Source organism: Symphalangus syndactylus, chromosome 24, assembly GCF_028878055.3.
Source record: "Symphalangus syndactylus isolate Jambi chromosome 24, NHGRI_mSymSyn1-v2.1_pri, whole genome shotgun sequence".
NCBI lineage: Eukaryota > Metazoa > Chordata > Mammalia > Primates > Hylobatidae > Symphalangus > Symphalangus syndactylus.
In genome coordinates, this window is record NC_072446.2 from 46,264,429 (window position 1) to 46,284,743 (window position 20,315).

Below are 20,315 nucleotides of genomic sequence, written 5' to 3' on the forward strand. Positions count from 1 at the left end.
ACAATCCAAAGTCCCAATGAAAGTGGAAAAGTTAGATCCATGATTTGCTATATGTCACAATTACAAGTTCCGTTTCTAATAACATTGAGATGCCACGATATGATACAAAGTTAAAGGCTTTATAAAGCAGATTGTGTGTTGATGAGAATTTTATAAAAGAACACTCAAATACTTGTTTTAAATCTCTGGAAAGAAATACATCAAGGCTGGGCACAGTGGCTCACGCCTGTAATCTCAGCACTTTGGGAGACCAATCACTTGAGCCCAGGAATTGGAGACTAGCCTAGGCAACATGGCAAAACCCCATTCCTACTAAAAACAACACCAATAACAACAATTAGCTGGGCATGGTGGTGCATGCCTGCAGTCCCAGCTACCCAAGAGGCTGAAGTGGGAGGATCACTTGAGCCCGGGAGGTCAAGGCTGCAGGAAGCTATGATCATGCCACTGCACTCCAGCCTGGGTGACAGAGTGAGACCCTGTCTCAAACAACAGTCATGACCAAAAAAAAAAAAGAAATACACCCAAAATATCAGCAAAATACTTTCTGTTACTACCAAAATAACAGAAAGTGGTGTTTTTCTGGCTAGTGAGATTTTAAATTATTTGTTTTCCTCATTTTACCATCCTGCATTTTCTGCAGTGAACTTATTTCTCTTGTAAATGAAGAAAGTTACACAAATAATGAAAAAGGGACAGAAAATAAACATATGAGAACTATAAACAAGAGGCAGAACATATCAACATTCTTGCTTCTTCCATTTCACCCCAACAACGTATTTTGTACCGCAAAACCTAGGGAGAACTATGGATGCTTAAAAACATCCATTTTAAGGGCAATTTAAGAGGGTGGGGAATGTGACAACTGAGTGATTACTGCCTCAAAACCTCCAATATCATATCTTCCTCTTCAAGTACTTTATCAAACCCTAGCAGGAATGAACTTTTTCTCCAATAGAATTATGGGCTTAGATTATGGTAAAGAAATCAATCTGAAATATTTTATCTCTAATCATTAAAACTAAGAAGGCTGCCTACCTAGCTTAGGCAAATAAAAGTTAGTGGGGGTGGGGATTAGGAATTCAGAAGTGGGGATTTACCTAGAAGAGAAGAAATCTGAAGTAGTCCTGGAAGTGCAAAAGGCACAGGCAGGAATACCAATCAGGGGTCAGAAGAGAGCTGGGGCAGGGAGATCACACGCAGGTTGTCGCAATGATCCCAGGAAGAACTGATGCTGATCCACAGAAAGCAGAGGCAGCAGGATGAAGCCAGGGGGATCACATAGGGTAGGAAAGGCAGGAGGCTTTGTCAACTGCTTCTGATGCATTCCTGTCACAGCATTTAGCAAAAGCAGAACAAACAAGAGGTCCTCTAAGGCCTCTTCCATGACCAAGATTCCACAAACCTGACCTCACACAAATTAAGAGATGAGAGGCCGGGCACGGTGGCTCACACCTTTATCCCAGCACTTTGGGAGGCCGAGGCAGGCGGATCACTTGAGGTCAGGAGTTTGAGGCCATCCTGGCCAACATGGTAAAATCCAGTCTCTACCAAAAAATACAAAAATTAGCTGGGCATGGTGGTGCATGCCTGTAGTCCCAGCTAGCTACTTGGGAGGCTGAGGCACAAGAACTGCTTGAACCCGGGAGGCGGAGGCTGCAGTGAGCCAAGATCACGCCACTGTACTCCAGCCTGGGTGACAGAACGAGATCGTGTCTTTTTTTTAAAGAAAAAAAAAAAAAAAAAAAAAAAAAGCACACACACCCCCAAGAGATGGCCAGAATGCTGATCAACTTCGTAAGCCTGCTATAGGCTTACAAAGAGCCTAGTAGCAAGTAAGAGACTGTAGCAAGAACTTCTTGCTATTTTCAATCATAACAAATTGTGTGTCTCCCAACTATTGGACGTGTACTTTGTATTACTAACATCTCTCATTTCATTTAAAACTACCAAAACTCTGTTCAAATTAAAAGTATATTGCAATATGATAAACTATCTGAAACTTCAAAACCAGAGGAAAAATTTTTTAAGTTAAAAATCTAGGACTGGGTGTGGTGGCTCACGCCTGTAATCCCAGCACTTTGGGAGGCCAAGATGGGAAGACTGCTTGAGCCCAGGAGTTCAAGACCAGCCTGGGCAACATAGCGAGACCCCATCTTGAAGGGAGGGAGGCAGGGAGGGAGGGAGGGAGGATGGATAAGGAAAAGAATATCTTACCATGAACAAAAATCTTCACTTGCATCCCATCGTTTTGATGTTTTCATCTCAAAGCATATATTGGCATATTCCTTTTCTAACACTTTTCCCCCCCACTTACAAATTTTAAAACAGAAAAGGGTGCTCATCTTGGTTGTTCCACTTCAAGCTGTTAAGGGCATCCCCTGCCTAAATCATGGCCATTATGCAGTATATTAAAACTCTCATCTTACAGAAATAGGAGAATTAAACCAATTCCCTGGGCCGACTCCAGGAAACAGTCTCTCTTCATCCTCAGGCCCTTCTTGGAATCATAGTCAATCCCAAAATCTATTATTCTTACAGAAAGAACATTTTCCCAGACAACTATTATTACCGTCCAACTGAGACTTTTCGTTTTAAGATCTAAGTACTCCAAACTCTCTATTTAGGGATGTACAAAAAGGAACTTCACAGCACCTGGTACTAAAGTCACAAGAACAAGGACATGTTCTGGGCTTCTTTGCTTGGTTTTTAGAATGAAGGTATTTGCACCAAAAAACCCTTTTGCCTTCTTTTCACTGCTGAAAAGCGGCATGTTCAAATCTGTCATCATACGGTCAAGGGGTTTAGAGGAACTGAAGCAGCCATTAAATGGTTTCTTCACTGTACCTCCCTACATCTTTCTGCCAAGGTCACTTGTCTTAAAAGAAGGGACAGGAAGGAAGAAGAGGGGAGGGAAGAGAAACAGAAAAGGAAAGAAAGGAGCATGGATCCCTGATCCTGGTGGCTTCCCTCTTCCCCCCTACTCTGGGGCATCCTCGCATCCCTGCATTCTTGCACAGCACAGCCCTGAGCCGCATCGCCACTCTGTCCTGCTCACCTCCTGCCTGCTAGGCACACTCATCAGGACACAGTCCCACAGGCCCCAGGTCTCCTCCTGAAGCTCCTTCCAGGAGTCTCTTCCAGGACAGCACCTCGCCCCTTTTCAAAGCTCTTGGCCACACCTCCAGCCAACCCTTCCTCCACTGTGGCTCCTCCCCGCCCTCCCTCCGGAGTCAGAGTTTCTCCTGACATACTTTTCAACGCCTGGAACGGGTATCTCTTTCTGAAGGGACTTGCCCCCACCCTCATCCACACCAAAAGCACAGAGACCAGGTCTGCTCTAGAGCCTGGTGGCTTCTCCCACCTCCACATGGCAAGCACCCAGGATGCAGCTGCTGTCAGCACACCTGTCCTAGAGCCACCAGCTCCTGCCTGGCCTCCTGCTTTTCCTTTCAGCCTACTCCCCACTAGACAGAGCACGTCACATCTCTGCTCAAAGGCCTCCAAAGGTTTTTCTCAGGCCAACATCCTGGTGAGGCCCACGAGGCCTATGGAATCTCTGGTCAATGCCCACCCTGGTGGAGCAACACCAGGCACGCCCCTGCCTTTGCCCTTGAGGCCCACACGCAGGCTTCCCACAACTCCTCCAGGACTTTACTCAAAGGCCACCTTCTTGGTGCAGCCTTTCCTGGCCGCCTGAATTTTTAGCACCCATACCTCTGCCTTATTTTTTTCCCTAGTGTTTGTCAATATCTAACATCTGTACATTTGACTTATTTCTACTGTGGATGGCCTATCTCCCACACCAGAATTGAAGCCCTGTGGCCAGGCGAAGTGGCTCCCGCCTGTAATCCCAGCACTTTGGGAGGCTGAGGCAGAAGGATTGCTTGAGCTCAGGAGTTTGAGATCAGTGACATAGTAAGACCCTGTCTCTACAAAAAAAATTAAAAATCAGCTGAGCACAGTGGCATGTGCCGTATTTCAGCTACTCAGGAGGCTGAGGTGGGAGGATGGCTTAAACCCAGGAGGTTGAGGCTGCAGTGAGCCATGATGATGCCACTGCACTTCAGCCTGAATGATAGAGCAAGATTGTCAAAAAAAAAAAAAAAAAAAAAAAAAAAAAAAAGGATGGAAACTCATGGATTTTTGTCTGTCTATTCATTGCTGTTCTCTAGAACCCAGACCTGTGAGTGGCACCCAGTTCCTATTTTTAAAAGGACAAATTAATGAATGGCTTGCAGGTCCTGTATGATCACTGTCTGACCTCACATTCTACTCACTATTCCCCTCCCTGATTTATTTTTCTTCACAGAATTAGTGGCCAGCTGCCACAAGATTGATGTATTTGCTTGTTTCTTTACTGTTTTTCTCCTCCCACCATCACTAGGAGGCCAATTCCAGGACAGAGCCTCACGCGAAGCAGGTGACCAATAACCATCTGCTGAATGGAAGAATTCCTTTCCTCCACACTTTCCAGGTCAGGTCACTATCGGCTCACACCTGGACTGCGTAAGCACCCTAACTTGCCTTCCTATCTCCAGACCCTTCCTGCCCGAGCACCCACCGCAGGAATTTCCTACCCCAAAACGAGCAAATTTACTATGACCTCTCCTCAGCATCCCTGCTGCTCATCTCCACCTCCACTGTACTCTGCACTAGTGCCCCGAGCAGGACACTGCCATGCCCACCCTCAGCTGAGAGGCCCTCAGTCTCCCTCCTCTTGACCTACTACACCTAGACATTTTTTAGGACTTCCATGTTATCTCCCCTGGGAACCTTCATTTGACCGGCAAGGCCTACCCTACAACATGACTGGGCAAGGGTCTCATGTGGAGACTATCAGCACCCATGCGGAATTCAAACCCTAACACTGATGGTATGCTGGCTGTCTTGCCATATGTCCCCCACTGGGCTATAAGCAGTTGGTTACCAGGTATGTGCACCAGACACATTAAATCAATGGAGGAATGTGAGGCTGTGGACTCTTCCCATTACATGTTCTGAAGAACACACACCAAGGGAAGATGAGAAGTGGTCGGTTCTTATGAACACCCAGGAGTATTTTTCCCCTTCTCTGGTAAGACTGAACCTCATAAAGTTACTCCTCGGTCCATGCCACTAATATTTCCAGACAGAATAATCTACTCTTGATACCCAAATATTCTCACAAAGGCTGTTAAAAGAAAAGCTTAAGGAAGCTTAAACGCTTTCCCTGACTCTGAATGATGACGCACTGAAACAACAGGCTGTGTGTGTCACAGCGGTGCCTGTGCCAACAGGAAGTTTGGGCTGTTAACTGGGCTTCCAGGTTTAGGTGGTCCAAGAACTGCTGAGCAAACACACAGCCTTTTTCTGGCCATGCTTCCTGTCTGTACTTTGGGATCAGTGTCCCTAGGGTATGATCGTTCATCAGAACTTTTTTGCTTTTTTTCTTTTTTTTCTGGTTCCTGTTTCTTGCCATGGGCATTCACCCCTATTTACGCATTTCCTAGCTGGCTTTAAAACATAAGAATTTGCCTAATTAGAGTCCTGTGGGATAAGAAGAAGATCTTTTGCTATGTTCCCCCTATTTGATATCAACTCTGACCACATGATCTAATTTCCATGAGTCTTGGGGCTTGGCACATCTCTTGTTCTTACTTTGACCTAGTGGACATTCTACTTCTAAGTATGGATTTGTTCTTTTTCTTTGTAAAATGTCTGTGTGGGTGTTTTGTTTTATTTTGTTTAAAGATCTGGGAAGCACTCATCCAACACAGGATGCCTAAGAGAATCTCTAAAGATGAGATCCTTATCATCCACACACCCCGCCTCCCTTTCCAGGAGACGCTCCACAAGCCTGGTTCTCAGGAACAGCCAGATTTGGTTACTAGTGCCCAACCTCGCTGCACTCCAGCACACCTTTCTCTAGATGCCTTAACAGCTGACAGCCTAAAGCCCAGCTTTGGATTCTGGGGCAAATGAGAAAATAAGAGCCAACATTTCAGCCTCACAAGGCCCTAACCAGCAAGCAGAGATGGGCTAACCACTAGCCACATGTGGCTATGGAGTCCTTGATGAGTGCAACCAACAAAGTGAATTTCAGGTTTTATTTAATAGTATTTAATTTAAATATAAACAGTCACATGTGACTAGCAGCCATGATGTTGGACAGTACAGATTCAGACAAAAAGATAAAACCCAGAGCTGCCATGCTGGCTATTCTTCAATATTTACATTTGCAAAGGCCAGAATGAAACAAGGCACTAGCATGCAGCAATGTCCTCGCATGATCCTCCCAGTCACTCACGTGTGGGTACCTCCAACGGTGAGACCCTCAACCCTACCTTCCTCTGCCAGCTCTGCTTGGCAGCAGCACCCTCTCGCACAGGTCAGTCACCACCCACATGAGCCGTCACAGTGAGTCTTTACAGCTCTCCTGATCTCTGTGTGTGCCAAATCCCACACCCCAAGTGCCCGCAGGCTCTAGGAGCACCGCAGTTCAAATCCACAACTTCTCAAATAAAACCCATCATCTTCCATCTTCCCCACCCTCCAAACTTATGCTTTTCCCTAGACTTCATATTTTCTCCAAAGCCAACATACACCCAATCAGTTTCTTCTGTATAAAATCTTGATGGGAATCCGAAACATCTCCTTCTTTGGCCCTCAAAACCTCCTATCATCTCTTCTATCAGCCTCACCTCTGTTCTTACTATTCCCATGCCTTTGGTATCTCCCAGACCCACCAATTCTTCCTGTCCTACCCCACTGCCCCTGCCTCCAATCAGCTGCCCCCACACTAATCCCATCCGTCAGGCAATGGGAAGCAACCCACTGTAACTTAGTCCCCTCACTTTTTCCCTGTCAATGGGCAAATCATTCAAAATGGTCTTCTACTTTAAAAGTTGACTTAGGGTAGCAATTTCACTAGTGATTAAATACGGGCAGTACTGTGTTCCTGTTCTTATTTTATATATATTTTGGAGACAGGGTCTTGCTCTGTCACCAAGGATGGCATGCAACGACACAACTGCTAACTCACTGCAGCCTCGAACCTCTGGGCTCAAGCAATCCTCCCATCTCAGTCTACCAAGTAGGTAGGACTACAGGCATGCACCACCACATCCAGCTAATTTTTAAATTTTTTGTATGAATGAGGGTCTCGCTACGTTGCCATGGCTGGTGTCTTGAACTCCTGGCTACAAGTGATCCTCCCACCTTGGCCTCCCAGAGTACTGGTATTACAGGCCTGAGCATCCACACCCAGCCTATAACATATTTTCTAACAAAACTATCCACAACCCAAAACTCCATCCCACAAACTATTCCTTTGTAAACATTCTTTGATGAGGTTTTGTTTTCGTGTTTTCCTTCTTTTATGTAATCTACTTTATCTTGAGCTTTGGGAGTTCAGACTAAGGTCCATCTTGGCATCCCTGACGCCAAATCATCCTGGGAGCTCATGTTTGGACTCTCTGCCATCTCTATCCTTGGCATTTCTCTCCTCCCAGCAGCTCCATCCCATGATTCCAACTCTATTCCTACTCTTTGTAGTTTCAATTTAGCATAACTTTAAAAACTATTTTCTTCGCCTTTTAAGGCTTCCTTTTATAGCCCTAGACTGGGATAAAAATTCCATAACATCCTTAATTAAATGGCTCTACTGTTAAATCAACTTTATAATTAACATCATATTTACACCCAACTATGGCTTATGTCCACATTCCCAGCTCCCGTGCTCTCACGGGGACTCCTACTTAGGTTGGATCTGGAAATTAATGCTTTGAGCAGTATTCCTTCCCAACCCTGCCCTAAAAAATGTAACAGGGATAGAGGGAAAAACCTCAAAATAGGCAAGCTTAAAAAGACAAACATTTCCATACGCAAGAAACGTGTATGGGCTGGGCACGGTGGCTCACGCCTGTAATCCCAACACTTTGGGAGGCTGAGACAGGTAGGTCACTTGATCTCAGGAGTTCCAGACTAGCCTGGCAACATGCAGAAATGCCATCTCTAAATTTAAAACAAATATATATATATATACAAAAATGTAGCCAGGCCCAGTAGCACGTACCTGCAGTCCTAACTACTCAGGAGGCTGAGGTGGGAGGATCACCTGAGCCAAGGAGGTCGAGACTGCAGTGAGCTGTGATCGCTCCACCGCACTCCAGCCTGGGCAACAGAATGAGACCCTGTGTAAAAAAAAGAAAAAAGAAAAAAGAAAAAAAAAACACTTATGGAAAAAAATGGGGCTGACATTGGGACCTGCTGGGCTGAGCCTGGAAGCCCTAAGCCAGGCAGCCTCGGCTCCAGCAGGGGAACAAGGTGGGGGCTGAACCAGGCCAGGCAGTTTTCCCCACTCTTCCATGCCATGGTTGGCAACCCTGGGGAAGACAACGAGGGCTCCACCCTAGGGTCTGCCTCTGGACTGGATCCATAATGAGAAGACACAAACCCCACAGGAGCACAGAGAAAGAGATGAAATTCCCAGAAGATTCCAGATGGAAAGAGAACTAGGGAGGGACTTCATATAGTATATCAGGGTTCCCAATGATTTAAATGAAGTCACATTTAAAAGAAACACATATATGCAAGAAATTAAGGACCAAAAATAGGCAGAAGTTAACCAAATGAAAATTTTAGAAGAAGTATAATTATTGCAATAAAAATTCAACACAAATACATGACTATATACAAAAAATAAGTAAACCGGAAAATATTGAAGGACTCATCCAGAAGGCAGTGCTGGAAGAGGATACCCAAATCATTAGAGAAAGCAGCTAAAAAGAAATGAGGACAGGTGGAAGGCTGGGGTGTATCATTCACAAAGTCTGTGTAATAGTGGAGGGCAAACTACAATTATTTCCAGATGTACAAAGACTAAGATGGTGACCATCCACAGACCATCAGTGTATCTTAAATGAAAAGCAAACTAAGAGGGAAGAAAAAGAACTCAAGAAACAACAAGGAATGAGGAAGCTGACAACATACAATGATGAATTCAACTGCTAACGATAAAATACTACAAGTTTAACCTAGAATAAGTAAATCTTAAATTCTGGACCATAATGACAAGGCAGGTGGTTGAGACATGTTCAAGTTCTTGTCCCGAAAGTGAAGGGAAGTGAGAGTGAATCATCTCCTGGGCTGTAAGACAAAATAAAGCCACCAAAGAGACGAGGCAACCCCCATGCATGAAACCTTCCTGTTCACTCTTCAAGTTCATCTAATTTAATCTTGAACAACTGACTGATGCCTCTTCCCCTAGAAAACCTGTGTCAGCCTTGGCCGGGCGCGGTGGCTCACGCTTGTAATCCCAGCACTTTGGGAGGCTGAGGTGGGCGGATCACGAGGTCAGAAGACCGAGACCACGGTGAAACCCCATCTCTACTAAAAATACAAAAAAAAATATTAGCCGGGCGTGGTGGCAGGCGCCTGTAGTCCCAGCTACTCGGAGAGGCTGAGGCAGGAGAATGCCATGAACCCGGGAGGCGGAGCTTGCAGTGAGCCGAGATCACGCCACTGCACTCCAGCCTGGGCGACAGAGCGAGACTTCGTCTCAAAAAAAAAAAGAAAACCTGTGTCAGCCTTAAGCTTTCAACAGTGAAGAAAATCCAGTTTCAAAATTTTTCATTATAGGAAAAAAGAAAATGGTAATGCCAGTTGTAAAATTAGTTAAACAGCTCTCGGAGAATTAATACAATTCAAAAAAATAAATGAATAGATAAAGTGTGAATGAAAGCAGTCAATCAATGTACTTAAAAAATGTCATGTTCAGCTGGGCACAGTGGCTCACACCTGTAATCCCAGCACTTTGGGAGGCCGAGGCAGGTGGATCACCTGAGGTCAGGAGTTCGAGACCAGCCTGGCCAACATGGCAAACCCCCATCTTTACTAAAAATACAAAAATTAGCCGGGTGTGGTGGCACATGCCTGTAGTCCCAGCTACTTGGGAGGCTGAGGCAGGAGAATCGCTTGAACTCGGGAGGCAGAGGTTGCAGTGCGCCGAGATGGTGCCACTGCGCTCCAGCATGGGTGACAGAGCAAGACGGTCTCAAAAAAAAAAAAAAAAAAGACGCCATGTTCAAGTCAGGGTTGGTGGCATGCATCCGTAATCCCAGCTACTCGGGAGTCTAAGTTGGCTTGAGCCCTGGAATTCAAAGCTCCATTACGATTGTACGACTGCCCTCCAGCATAGGCAAGAGTGAGACTCAGGCTCTTCTTTATTTTTTTTTTTAAGGGAAAAAAAGAATCCTCCAAGGCAGGAGAATTGCTTGAGCTCAAGCTCTTAAGTTCAAAACCAGCCTGGGCAACACTGGGAGACCCTGTCTCTACAAAAGTAATAAAAAATATTAGCTGAGCATGGTGACAGGCATCTGTGGTCCCAGCTACTTGGGAGGCTGTGGTGGGAGGACTGCCTGAGCCCAGAAGGTCAACGCTACAGTGAGTCTTAATTGTGCCACTGCATTCCAACTTGGGTGACACAGTGAGACCCAGTCTTAAAAAAATAATCCTGACACTTCTGTAGATCCATCTACCCTCAAATGTCTTACTGTTGAGTCCCTTTATCACCAGGCCATGGGGCATGCCAATAGTTTCAGATGCAACACTGATAACAATAACTAATCTTGAAACCAGGTGTGGTGGCTCACGCTTATAATCCCAGTGCTTTAGGAGGCTGAAGCGAGAGCATCACTTGAGCCCCGGAGTTCAAGACCAGCCTATGCAACACGGTGAGACCCCATCTCTACAAAAAGTAGAAAAAATCAGCCAGCTGTAGTAGACTACAGGCTGCACACACCTATAGTCCCAGCTACTCGGGAGACTGAGATGGGAAGATAGTTCAAGCCCGGGAAGTCAAGGTTGCAGTGAGCTTTAACGGTGCCACTGCACTCCAGCCTAGGCAACAGAGAGAGGCCTTGTCTCAAAAGAAAAGAAAAAAAGAAAAAAATCTTAGAATACTATTCTTGCCATTAACCACATCTCCAATATTAAGAGGAAAACATCTTGAGGCAAGACCTCTCTAAAGAGCATTTTTCTGTTTTTAAACCAACACATTACAGGTAACTTCATACAAATCAAGTCATCGTCCTACATCTGGGAAAAAATGTTCTTACTGAATGTAAATGAATGTGTGTAATCAGCCTTATCTGACTGCTATCACTTATGTGGATAAAACTACCTCTATGCTGGACACTGCTGCCATAATACACATGGACAGTGGGGTTCCAAGCAGTAAGTCATTCATCCTCCCAGCTTGCAATATGAGTGTGATGTTGGGTTGCACATTATTTCCTAAGAGTACATTTTTGAAGATAAAGTTAAGCCTTCAACATCCTCCAGGACACAGTAAGCACTGGGCTAGATTTAAAATGTTAACAGCAATGCATACTTCCTTCCTGGAGTTAATCCCAGCAGATGACTCCAGGCTGAGAGCACAGCTAAAACCCAAGAGTTAGCCCAAAGACTATCTCACATATAAAGTATTTGGTTTGCAAATGCCTTAACCTTCACTGAAAACGTGAGCATTAAAGCCAATCCTATGTTGATTCCATACGGAAACTACTTTCAAGAGATTTAAGAAAGGAAGGTGGGGAATATGATTACCGGAAGAGTGAAGAAAGCGGGGTGCTTTGCCTCGTCTTCGTATTTGCCTTCTGTTGAGCTTCCAGCCTCCATTGATTTGGATGTGGTATTCTTACCAATACCCATCATTAAGAGAAACAAGTAGTTTGGACAGCCGTTGGAGAGCAGCTGGAAGTGAAGGCTTATTCAAGCTAGGAGCCCAGGATCAGCCGGCTCTTCTAGTGCCTGGAGCCCCCGATTCTCAGGCAGAGATGAGGCCTGCAAACGGCATCTCTTAGCACCTAGAAAAGAAGAGCACAGCCAAATCACCCCAAAGCATGAAAACAACACAGGCCATGCAGTCACTGAGTTTCTTGCACAGAAAAAAAGTCACACTACACATTATACCCAAGCATCCAAAAAAATACTTTACCTAATTACAGTTTTCAGGCACCCATCCCTTCTTCATCTATAGTCACCCACTGATTCTGAATTGCCCACTAGAGAGGGGGACCACTAAACCAAACTATCAAAAATATCACAATACTAGGGAGAAAAAAAATAGCTAAGGTACTTCTTTGATATGCATATGGTTTATATCTCATAACCCAGCACTACCTAATAGAACTTTCTGCAATGAGGAGATGTTATATATCTGTCCTATCCAACAGAGTCATGTGGCTACTGAGAACCTGAAATGTGCTTAGTGCAAATGAGTAACTGAATTTTAATTGTATCTAATTTTAATCGAAATTTAAGATACTTGTAGCTTGTGGCTACTATATTGGGCAATGCAGATACAGCCAATTAATCATGATTAGATGCGCATTAAAATAATTCTAAATTCCCTACATGTGCCCAATTAAAAGCAGGGGAAGATACTCAAAAGCAGTAAAAAGAGGAGGTTGCCGGGCACAGTGGCTCATGCCTATACTCCCAGCACTTTGGGAAGCTAAGATTTTGGGAGGTAGGTGGATCACTTGAGGTTAGGAGTTTGAGACCAGCCTGGCCAACATAGTGAAACCCCATCTCTACTAAAAAAAAATAAAAATAAAAATACAAAAATCAGCCAGGAGTGGTGGTGCATGCCTGTAATCCCAGCTACTCGGGAGGCTGAGGCAGGAGAATCACTTGAACCTGGAAGGCGGAGGTTGCAGTGGCCGAGATCGCATCACTGCACTCCAGCCTGGGAGACAGAGTAAGTGAAATTCAGTCTCAAAAGAAAAAAAATGGGAGGGCACAGAGGATCCCTCCAAGGAATGGCATACATACAATGAAACATGCCTAGCTATGCCTGAATTTTTACAAAGAAAAAGATAATGCAAACAGGTAGGGGTGGGAAGGGCAGAGCACATCCCCCGGTATTCCAATTAGGGTGACATCAGATCTTACCACCAATTATCTTCCTACTAGGAATAAAAGAATCCAACCAAGCTGCCCTGCAAACGTGAGGACAGGCCTGCAATAAGTTTGGAAATACAAGTACAGAACTTGCTGTTCAAGGAACTCTTCATGGGACACTTCGTTTAATAAACACTTTGGATGAGCCAGGGGAAAAATGAAATGTAAAGAAATAAAAAAGAGAAAGAATTACACAAATTTTAGAGTTCAGAAATCAGAAGGCCAAAAAGGAAAACAAAAGAAACTGCTGCCAGAACATGAAGTTCCATGAGTGGAATACAGAGAGCTAGGTACACACATCAAATTCTTCCGGGGTGGTCATTCTTGTTTGCATATTCATGCACATTTTGCATTTTCATTCACATGCTATCCATGTTCATTTAAAGCAGTGGTTCTCAATCCAGAGTAATTTTGCCCTGCAGGGGACATCTGGCAATGTCTGGAGATGTCTTTGTCCATCACAACTTGGGGAGAGCTATTAACATCTAGTACATAGAGGCCAGGGGTGCTGCTGAACATCCTTCAATGAACAGGACAGATCCCACACCAAGATTTCAGAAGAGCTGAGATTGAGAAATCTTCATTTAAAGACACTTCCCTCCTACCGAGGATGGCATCTCAGATGTGCCATGTTAATCCTAAGGACAAGATCAGGTCCTCCAAGGGATACACTCGGCAGTTGGAGAAGCAGGAACATGCATATAGCAGAGACAGCAAAGCCCACACAGAAGCACGTCTATGGGACTTACTCCAGCTTGGTCATTATAAAAAGAATTTTCTGGCCAGGTGTGGTAGCTCACGCCTGTAATCCCAGCACTTTGGGAGGTTGAGGCAGGTGGATCACCTGAGGTCGGGAGTTCAAGACCAGCCTGGCCAGCATGGTGAAACCTCCTCTCTACTAAAAAATACAAAAATTAGCCAGGCATGGTGGCGGGCGCCTGTAATCCCAGCTACTCGGGACGCTGAGGCAGGAGGATCGCTTGAACCTGGGAGCCGGAAGTTGTAGTGAGCCAAGATTGCGCCATTGTACTCCAGCCTGGGCAAAAGAGTGAGACTCTGTCTTAAAAAAAAAAAAAAAATCTTGAAACTTCTTGTCAGAAAAAAACCAAGGCTGGGCACGGTGGCTCATGCCTGTAATCCCAGCACTTTGGGAGGCGGAGGTGGGCAGATCATGAGGTCAGGAGATTGAGACCATCCTGGCTAACACAGTGAAACCCTGTCTCTAATAAATATACAAAAAATTAGCTGGGCGTGGTGGTGGGCGCCTGTAGTCCCAGCTACTTGGGAGGCTGAGGCAGGAGAATGGCGTGAACCCAGGAGACGGAGCTTGCAATGAGCCGAGATCGCGCCACTGCACTCCAGCCTGGGCGACAGAGCAAGACTCTGTCTCAAAAAAACCAAAAAACAAAAACCATACCAACACAAGCAGCTTACTGTCAAAGGAAAGATAATATTCACATCAGACTTCTTATCATTAACAGCAAAAACTGGAGGAAAAAGTGATGTTTACACTACCCAGAGAGAAATGAATGCAGAGCCTAAAATGCCACATCCAGACCACCTCAGGGGTCCCACCATCCTGCCACAGCCCCCGCCACTTACAGGTCCTAATTCATTCATCACAACTCTGCTGTTTAATAAGGATATGAAACTCTACCACAGGGATCACTACAACACTGCAAAGTCTGATAGCCCTTAATATATAAAATCTGTGCAGGCCGGGCACGGTGGCTCACGCCTGTAATCACAGCACTTTGGGAGGCCAAGGCAGGCGGATCACGAGGTCAGGCGATTGAGACCATCCTGGCTAACATGGTGAAATCCCGTCTCTACTAAAAATACAAAAAAATTAGCCGGGCGTGGTGGCGGGCGCCTGTAGTCCCAGCTACTGGGGAGGCTGAGGCAGAAGAATGGCGTGAACCTGGGAGGTGGAGCTTGCAGTGAGCCGAGATCGTACCACTGCACTCCAGCCTGGGCGACAGAGCGAGACTCCATCCCAAAAAAAAATTAAAATTAAAATTAAAAAAATATATATATATAAAAAATCTGTGCAAGTGGGTAATTTTTCAGATATGTTGCCATGCATTGATTCATGAGTTTTTCATGTCTGCTGGCAACCACAGAGCCTCTTTTGTTGTTTATACCCTTACGTCCTTTGCCTATTTTCTATAATGTTTACAGAGCTTTATTTTAAGGATATTAATCCTTTAAATCTTTGTTGTATTTGATGCAAACATTTTATCCCCACTTTTTGTTTATGAATTTGGGGGATGACCTTTTGAGCTGACAGAGTTGTCATCATGTTTGTGTAGCCAAATCCATCAGCCTTCTACATTGTGAGTTAGCCACTGCCACCCATCACCTTCCCAAAATCTGCAAAAAACCCAGAGTGAAAATAAACACACCTAAAAATAAAATCTGCCTGAAGGAGCCACAGTAGACCTCTACCTTGAGACCACCAGAAGTTTATTTTTTCAGAAAATAAAACGAGCCAAGAGGATAGTGAAATATTGGTAGATTTTTACACGGCCACATGCCATATAGTCATTCATATTCCAAGGGACCAATAAGCTCTTTGTCTCACATCTAGCATGTCAGCAGAGCTTTCAAATCACCCTTATCTATATCAACTTTAGGGAAAATCATGGGACTTTTTTTCTTAAAGAGATAGGTTCTCATTATGTTGCCCAGGCTGGTCTCAAAATCCTGGCCTCAAGCGATCATCCTGCCTCAGCCTCCCACGTAGCTGGGACTACAGGTGCAAGCCACCATGCCTGGCTAAGGAAACTGATGGGACTTTTTAAAGCAGAATAAATTTACTCTCCTAGGTTAAGTTCATCTTGGTGTTCCCGACATGAACATCCACTGCAGCAGCAAACCCCTCCCCACCGTCCCCAGCACTAGGAACAGAGACAGTTCCATCCCGACAAGAATACCTTCCAGCAAGTAACTCTGTGCTCCATTTCTCCACCATGCATTTAATTGAACCTCATAAGCTACAGTGGGGGAACCACCAATGCTCTTCACCCACCTCTTCCAGAGTAGTGCCTGGAGTATCCTGAAGCCTTAGACCTGAAAGAGCACAGGAGAGGACGAGACTCATAAAGCGCAGAGCAGTGATGTTCTGAGAAAGGCGTCAGGGAAGAGGACTGCAGGGCTCAGGAAGAGGGGAGCACCTTTCATCAGGGACAGTACATGGAAGAAGAAGGAAGAAGGGGTGAATGCTGAACAAAGAAATGTGTCCTTGGACACTGCCATAAAAAGCCCAAAAGGACAGAGCATTCCACACCCCAGTGCACAAGGCTGATGCAGACACTCTCAAGGTCAGAAAGTATGCGACAACCCGAGATCAGAGGGTTTATCCACACAGGATGAACGTGGTGTGCATAAATGCCAAGGTCCAGCGGCAAAATGCAACAGATAAAAAGGGAGAGGTGAGGGAAGAGTGGAGTTTAACGTCTGTATTAAAACAAGAAGCAAAATCTCCCCGGGAATTTGACACCGGGGAAAGTGTGTCAACCCGTGGCCCCTCATTGCCCCTTTTCCTACCCCTTGCAAAAGAGAGAAAGAGAATGAGCAAATCCACTCACTGTCTTGGCCTTAATTCACGACAGTGGGGAAGGAGGAGCAGAGGGATGGAAGATCATGATGGCGACAATGGCAGTAATAACTGCAGTTTTCCAGTTGCTAAGTGTCAGTGTGTGCCAGGAACTTCTCTGACCTCTTATTAAATAAATGACAGTTGCTTCTGGCGAGTAAGCATAATATTACTTGGTTTGCACACAAACTCTACAAAAGTAGAAACTGAGCTTCAGAGAAGTAAAATAACTTGCCAAAGGATACACAGCTATAGGCAGTAGAACAGGATTCAAACTTGAATCAGTAATTTAAACCTGCCATTACACTGTTTATACAAGCAAGACATAAAACTGCCCTTTAAATGTTCAGCTTATAGCTGTTCTCCCTGGACAAACACAGCCCAGGCCAGCTGGCCTATACACACTGCCACTGTGAGACTTGCTGGTGATTTTGCCCTCCTTGTGATTTTTGAGGGGGCACTGAGGGGCAGGAATCACCTTCAAGCTCCTTTTCCAGGGCTGATACCCACCCTCCTTGGACTAGGAACTCTCTAACATATGCAATTCTATTCACCTGCACGGCTGCTCCCTAGCACACATCACCATGGTCTCTCATCAACATCACAACAGCCACTTAACTCATGTTCTCATTCCATCTTTTTTTTTTTTTTTTTGAGATAGGATCTCACTCTGTTGCCCAAGCTGGAGTGCAGTGGCGTGATCACAGTTCACTGCTGCCTTGACTTCACAGGCTGAGGTGATCCTCCCAACTCAGTCTCCTGAGTAGCTAGGACTACAGGCATGTGCCACCACACCTGGCTAGTTTTTGTAGAGATGAGGTTTCACAATGTTGCTCAGGGTGGTCTTGAGCTCCTGAGCTCAAGCAATCTCCTGCCTCAGTCTCCCAAAGTGCAGGGATTACAGGCATGAGCCACTGCACTTGGCCCTCACTCCATCTTTTTTTTTTTTTTTTTTTTTTTTTTTGAGATGGAGTTTCACTCTTATTCCCCAGGCTGGGGTGCAATGGTGCAATCTCGGCTCACCGCAACCTCCACCTCCCGGGTTCAAGCAATTCTCCTGCCTCAGCATCTCGAGTAGCTGGGATTACAGGCATGTGCCACCATGCCCAGCTAATTTTGTATTTTTAGTAGATGTTGGCCAGTCAGGCTAGTCTCGAACTCCCAACCTCAGGTGATCCGCCCACCTTGGCCTCCCAAAGTGCTGGGATTACAGGCGTGAGCCACCGTGCCCGGCCCCTCATTCCATCTTGATGGCTCTAAACACTTGTCCAAATGGTAAATAGCGTGATGCTTCAACAGAAAATTACCATGCTCTTTGATGGCTTCCTAATTTAGAGTGACACCCAAATTCCTTCACAAGAGGTGACTATGGGGCCTATCCAGGCCCCCTTTCCCAGTCCCTCATGGCCCCTACTGTGGTTACTCAGAGGCCTCTCCTATCTCTCAGGACCCTGCTCATGCCATCCCTCCATAAAAGCCCCCTTCATCTCACCCCTTCTCACTGGGGTGACTCCCATCAATACTTCCTCTGATCACCACCTCATCATGATGTCGGAGGACCATGTGGAGGGCCGAGTGTGATAGCTCACATCTGTAATCCCAACACTTTGGGAAACTCAGGCAGAAGGATTGCTTGAGGCCAGGACTTTGAGACCAACCTGGGCAAGATAGCAAGACCCCATCTGTACAAAAAAAATTAAGGTAAAATTTAAAAAGATGATTGTAACAAAGGAAGATCACGTCTATCTGTCTGCCTAGCCAGACAGCTGTGGGAAACAGAAAGAAACAGTATCACAGCCTCACCATCTTACCTTCACCCCTGGTGCTGAACTTGGCACATATATTAAAGGTTCTCCAAAGTTTGTGGACTGATAAATGATTTTTTTTAAGGCATGTGGTATAATGCAAGAGTGGTTTTGTTTAATAATCTTATTACATCAAACCTATCTGTGACACAACAGATGTCAGGAACAAGTTGGCAGTGTCAACGTCACCACCATCGATGGACACTGACCAAGAAAGATAAGGGAAGTATTAGAAAAGTCCAAATTATAACTATATCAAAAGATATGAAAAATCTCACAGAATCTACAATTACATAGCCAGTTACAAAACACATGAGCAAGCCTCTTTCGATGTGATTGAATCAAACATTTCCCAAATGCCAGCAACAAGCATCTGTATCAGAAGCTAGCTAGCCACCATCTGGCCTGTTTCTGTTAAGGTCCCTGCTAAAAATAGTTTTTACATGTTTAAAGAATTGTGAACAACAGCAAAGAAGAACATGTGACTGAGATAACCTGGCCCCTAAAACCAAAGACATTTATAGAAAGGTTTGCCCATGCCTGACAATAATAGGATAAAGGAATCCTGCTCACCATGGCAAGAATAGCATTAAATACTTAAGAATAAATTTAATAAAAATATGCGTGACCTTTATGAAGAAAACGATAAAATATTACTGAGGGACATAAAAAGGACTTGAATAACCAAAGAAACAGAGGATACTCTTCGATAGGAAAGGTACTATAAGAATATTCATTTTCCAATTAACATAATCTATACAGATTTAATTAAAATCCATTAATACCCCCCCAACGGGTCAGAGGAGCTTGCTAAAAAATCCTCTAGAAGAATAAGCAAGGGCCAGGCATGGTGGCTCATGCCTCTAATCCCAACAGTTTTGGGAAGCAGGTGGATCACCTGAGCTCTGGAGTTCGAGACCAGCCTGGGTAACATGGCAAAACCCTGTCTCTACCAAAAATACAAAAAATTAGCCGGGTGTGGTGGCGTGCGCCTGTGGTCTCAGCAACTCGGGAGGCTGAGGTGGATCACTTGAGCCTGGGAGGTAGAGTTTGCAGTGAGCCAAGATCATGCCACTGCACTACAGCCTGGGTGGCAGAGTGAGACCCCATCTCAAAATAATAACAATAATAATAAGCAAGGATAGCCACAAATATTTGAAAAATAAGAGGAGTGTGGTCAGTGAGACAAGAACCCTAATGTAAAGTTGTAATAAACAGAAGTTCAACAAGTATGAAAACAAAGTAACTATTAATCATTAAAAAAAAAAACCCAATAACTGATGAACATATGATATGGCAGCACTTCAAATCATAAAACCAACTATGGATTTTTCAATATACATGCCAAGACAACTGGTTACCATCAAGTAATAAAATCCAGAAAAAGTAAGACCTAACGTCTACATTTTAACATTGTTAAGAAAGCACAGAAATATTTATTGACATGGAAAGATGTTCACCCTGTTACATATGTGCTATTTTTTAACTTGCCTTTTTACATAACACAGGGTGAACATCTTTCCATGAAGTGAAACAAGCCAGTCACAGAAGGACAAATATTGCATGATTCCACTTACGTGAGGCGTCTAAAGTAGTCAAATGCAGAAGCAGAGTAGGATGGTGGATGCCAGGGACTTGGGGGAGGGGTCAATGGAGAACTGACATTCAACAGGTTAAAAGTTTTAGGTTGCCAGGTACGGTGGCTCACACCTGTAATCCCAGCACTTCGGGAGGCCAAGGCAGGAGGACTGCCTGAGGTTGGGAGTTCAAGACCAACCTGGCCAACATGGTGAAAACCCGTCTCTACCAAAAATACAATAATTAGCTCAGCATGGTGGTGCACGCCTATAAGCCCAACTACTTAGGAGGCTGAGGCACAAGAATCACTTGAACCCAGGAGGCAGAGATTGCAGTAAGCCGAGATCGCACCACTACACTCCAGCCTGGGCGACAGAGCAAGACTC

The 20,315-nt window shown here is 44.9% G+C and overlaps 1 protein-coding gene across 8 annotated transcripts in view; it reads right to left on the reverse strand.

The window, feature by feature from the left end:
• SLC23A2 (solute carrier family 23 member 2) overlaps positions 1-20,315 on the reverse strand; it is a 152,145-nt gene that overhangs the window by 69,637 nt on the left and 62,193 nt on the right. For 7 of the 8 annotated variants that reach the window (XM_055266224.2, XM_055266223.2, XM_055266227.2 and 4 more), the window contains one exon: positions 11,590-11,849. In XM_055266224.2, coding sequence (XP_055122199.1) covers positions 11,590-11,697 — 108 coding nt within the window. In that variant the 5' untranslated portion in view covers positions 11,698-11,849. Of the gene's footprint in view, positions 1-11,589; positions 11,850-18,038; positions 18,224-20,315 lie in introns of those variants that run through there. The other variant, XM_063633497.1, reaches the window with a different exon arrangement.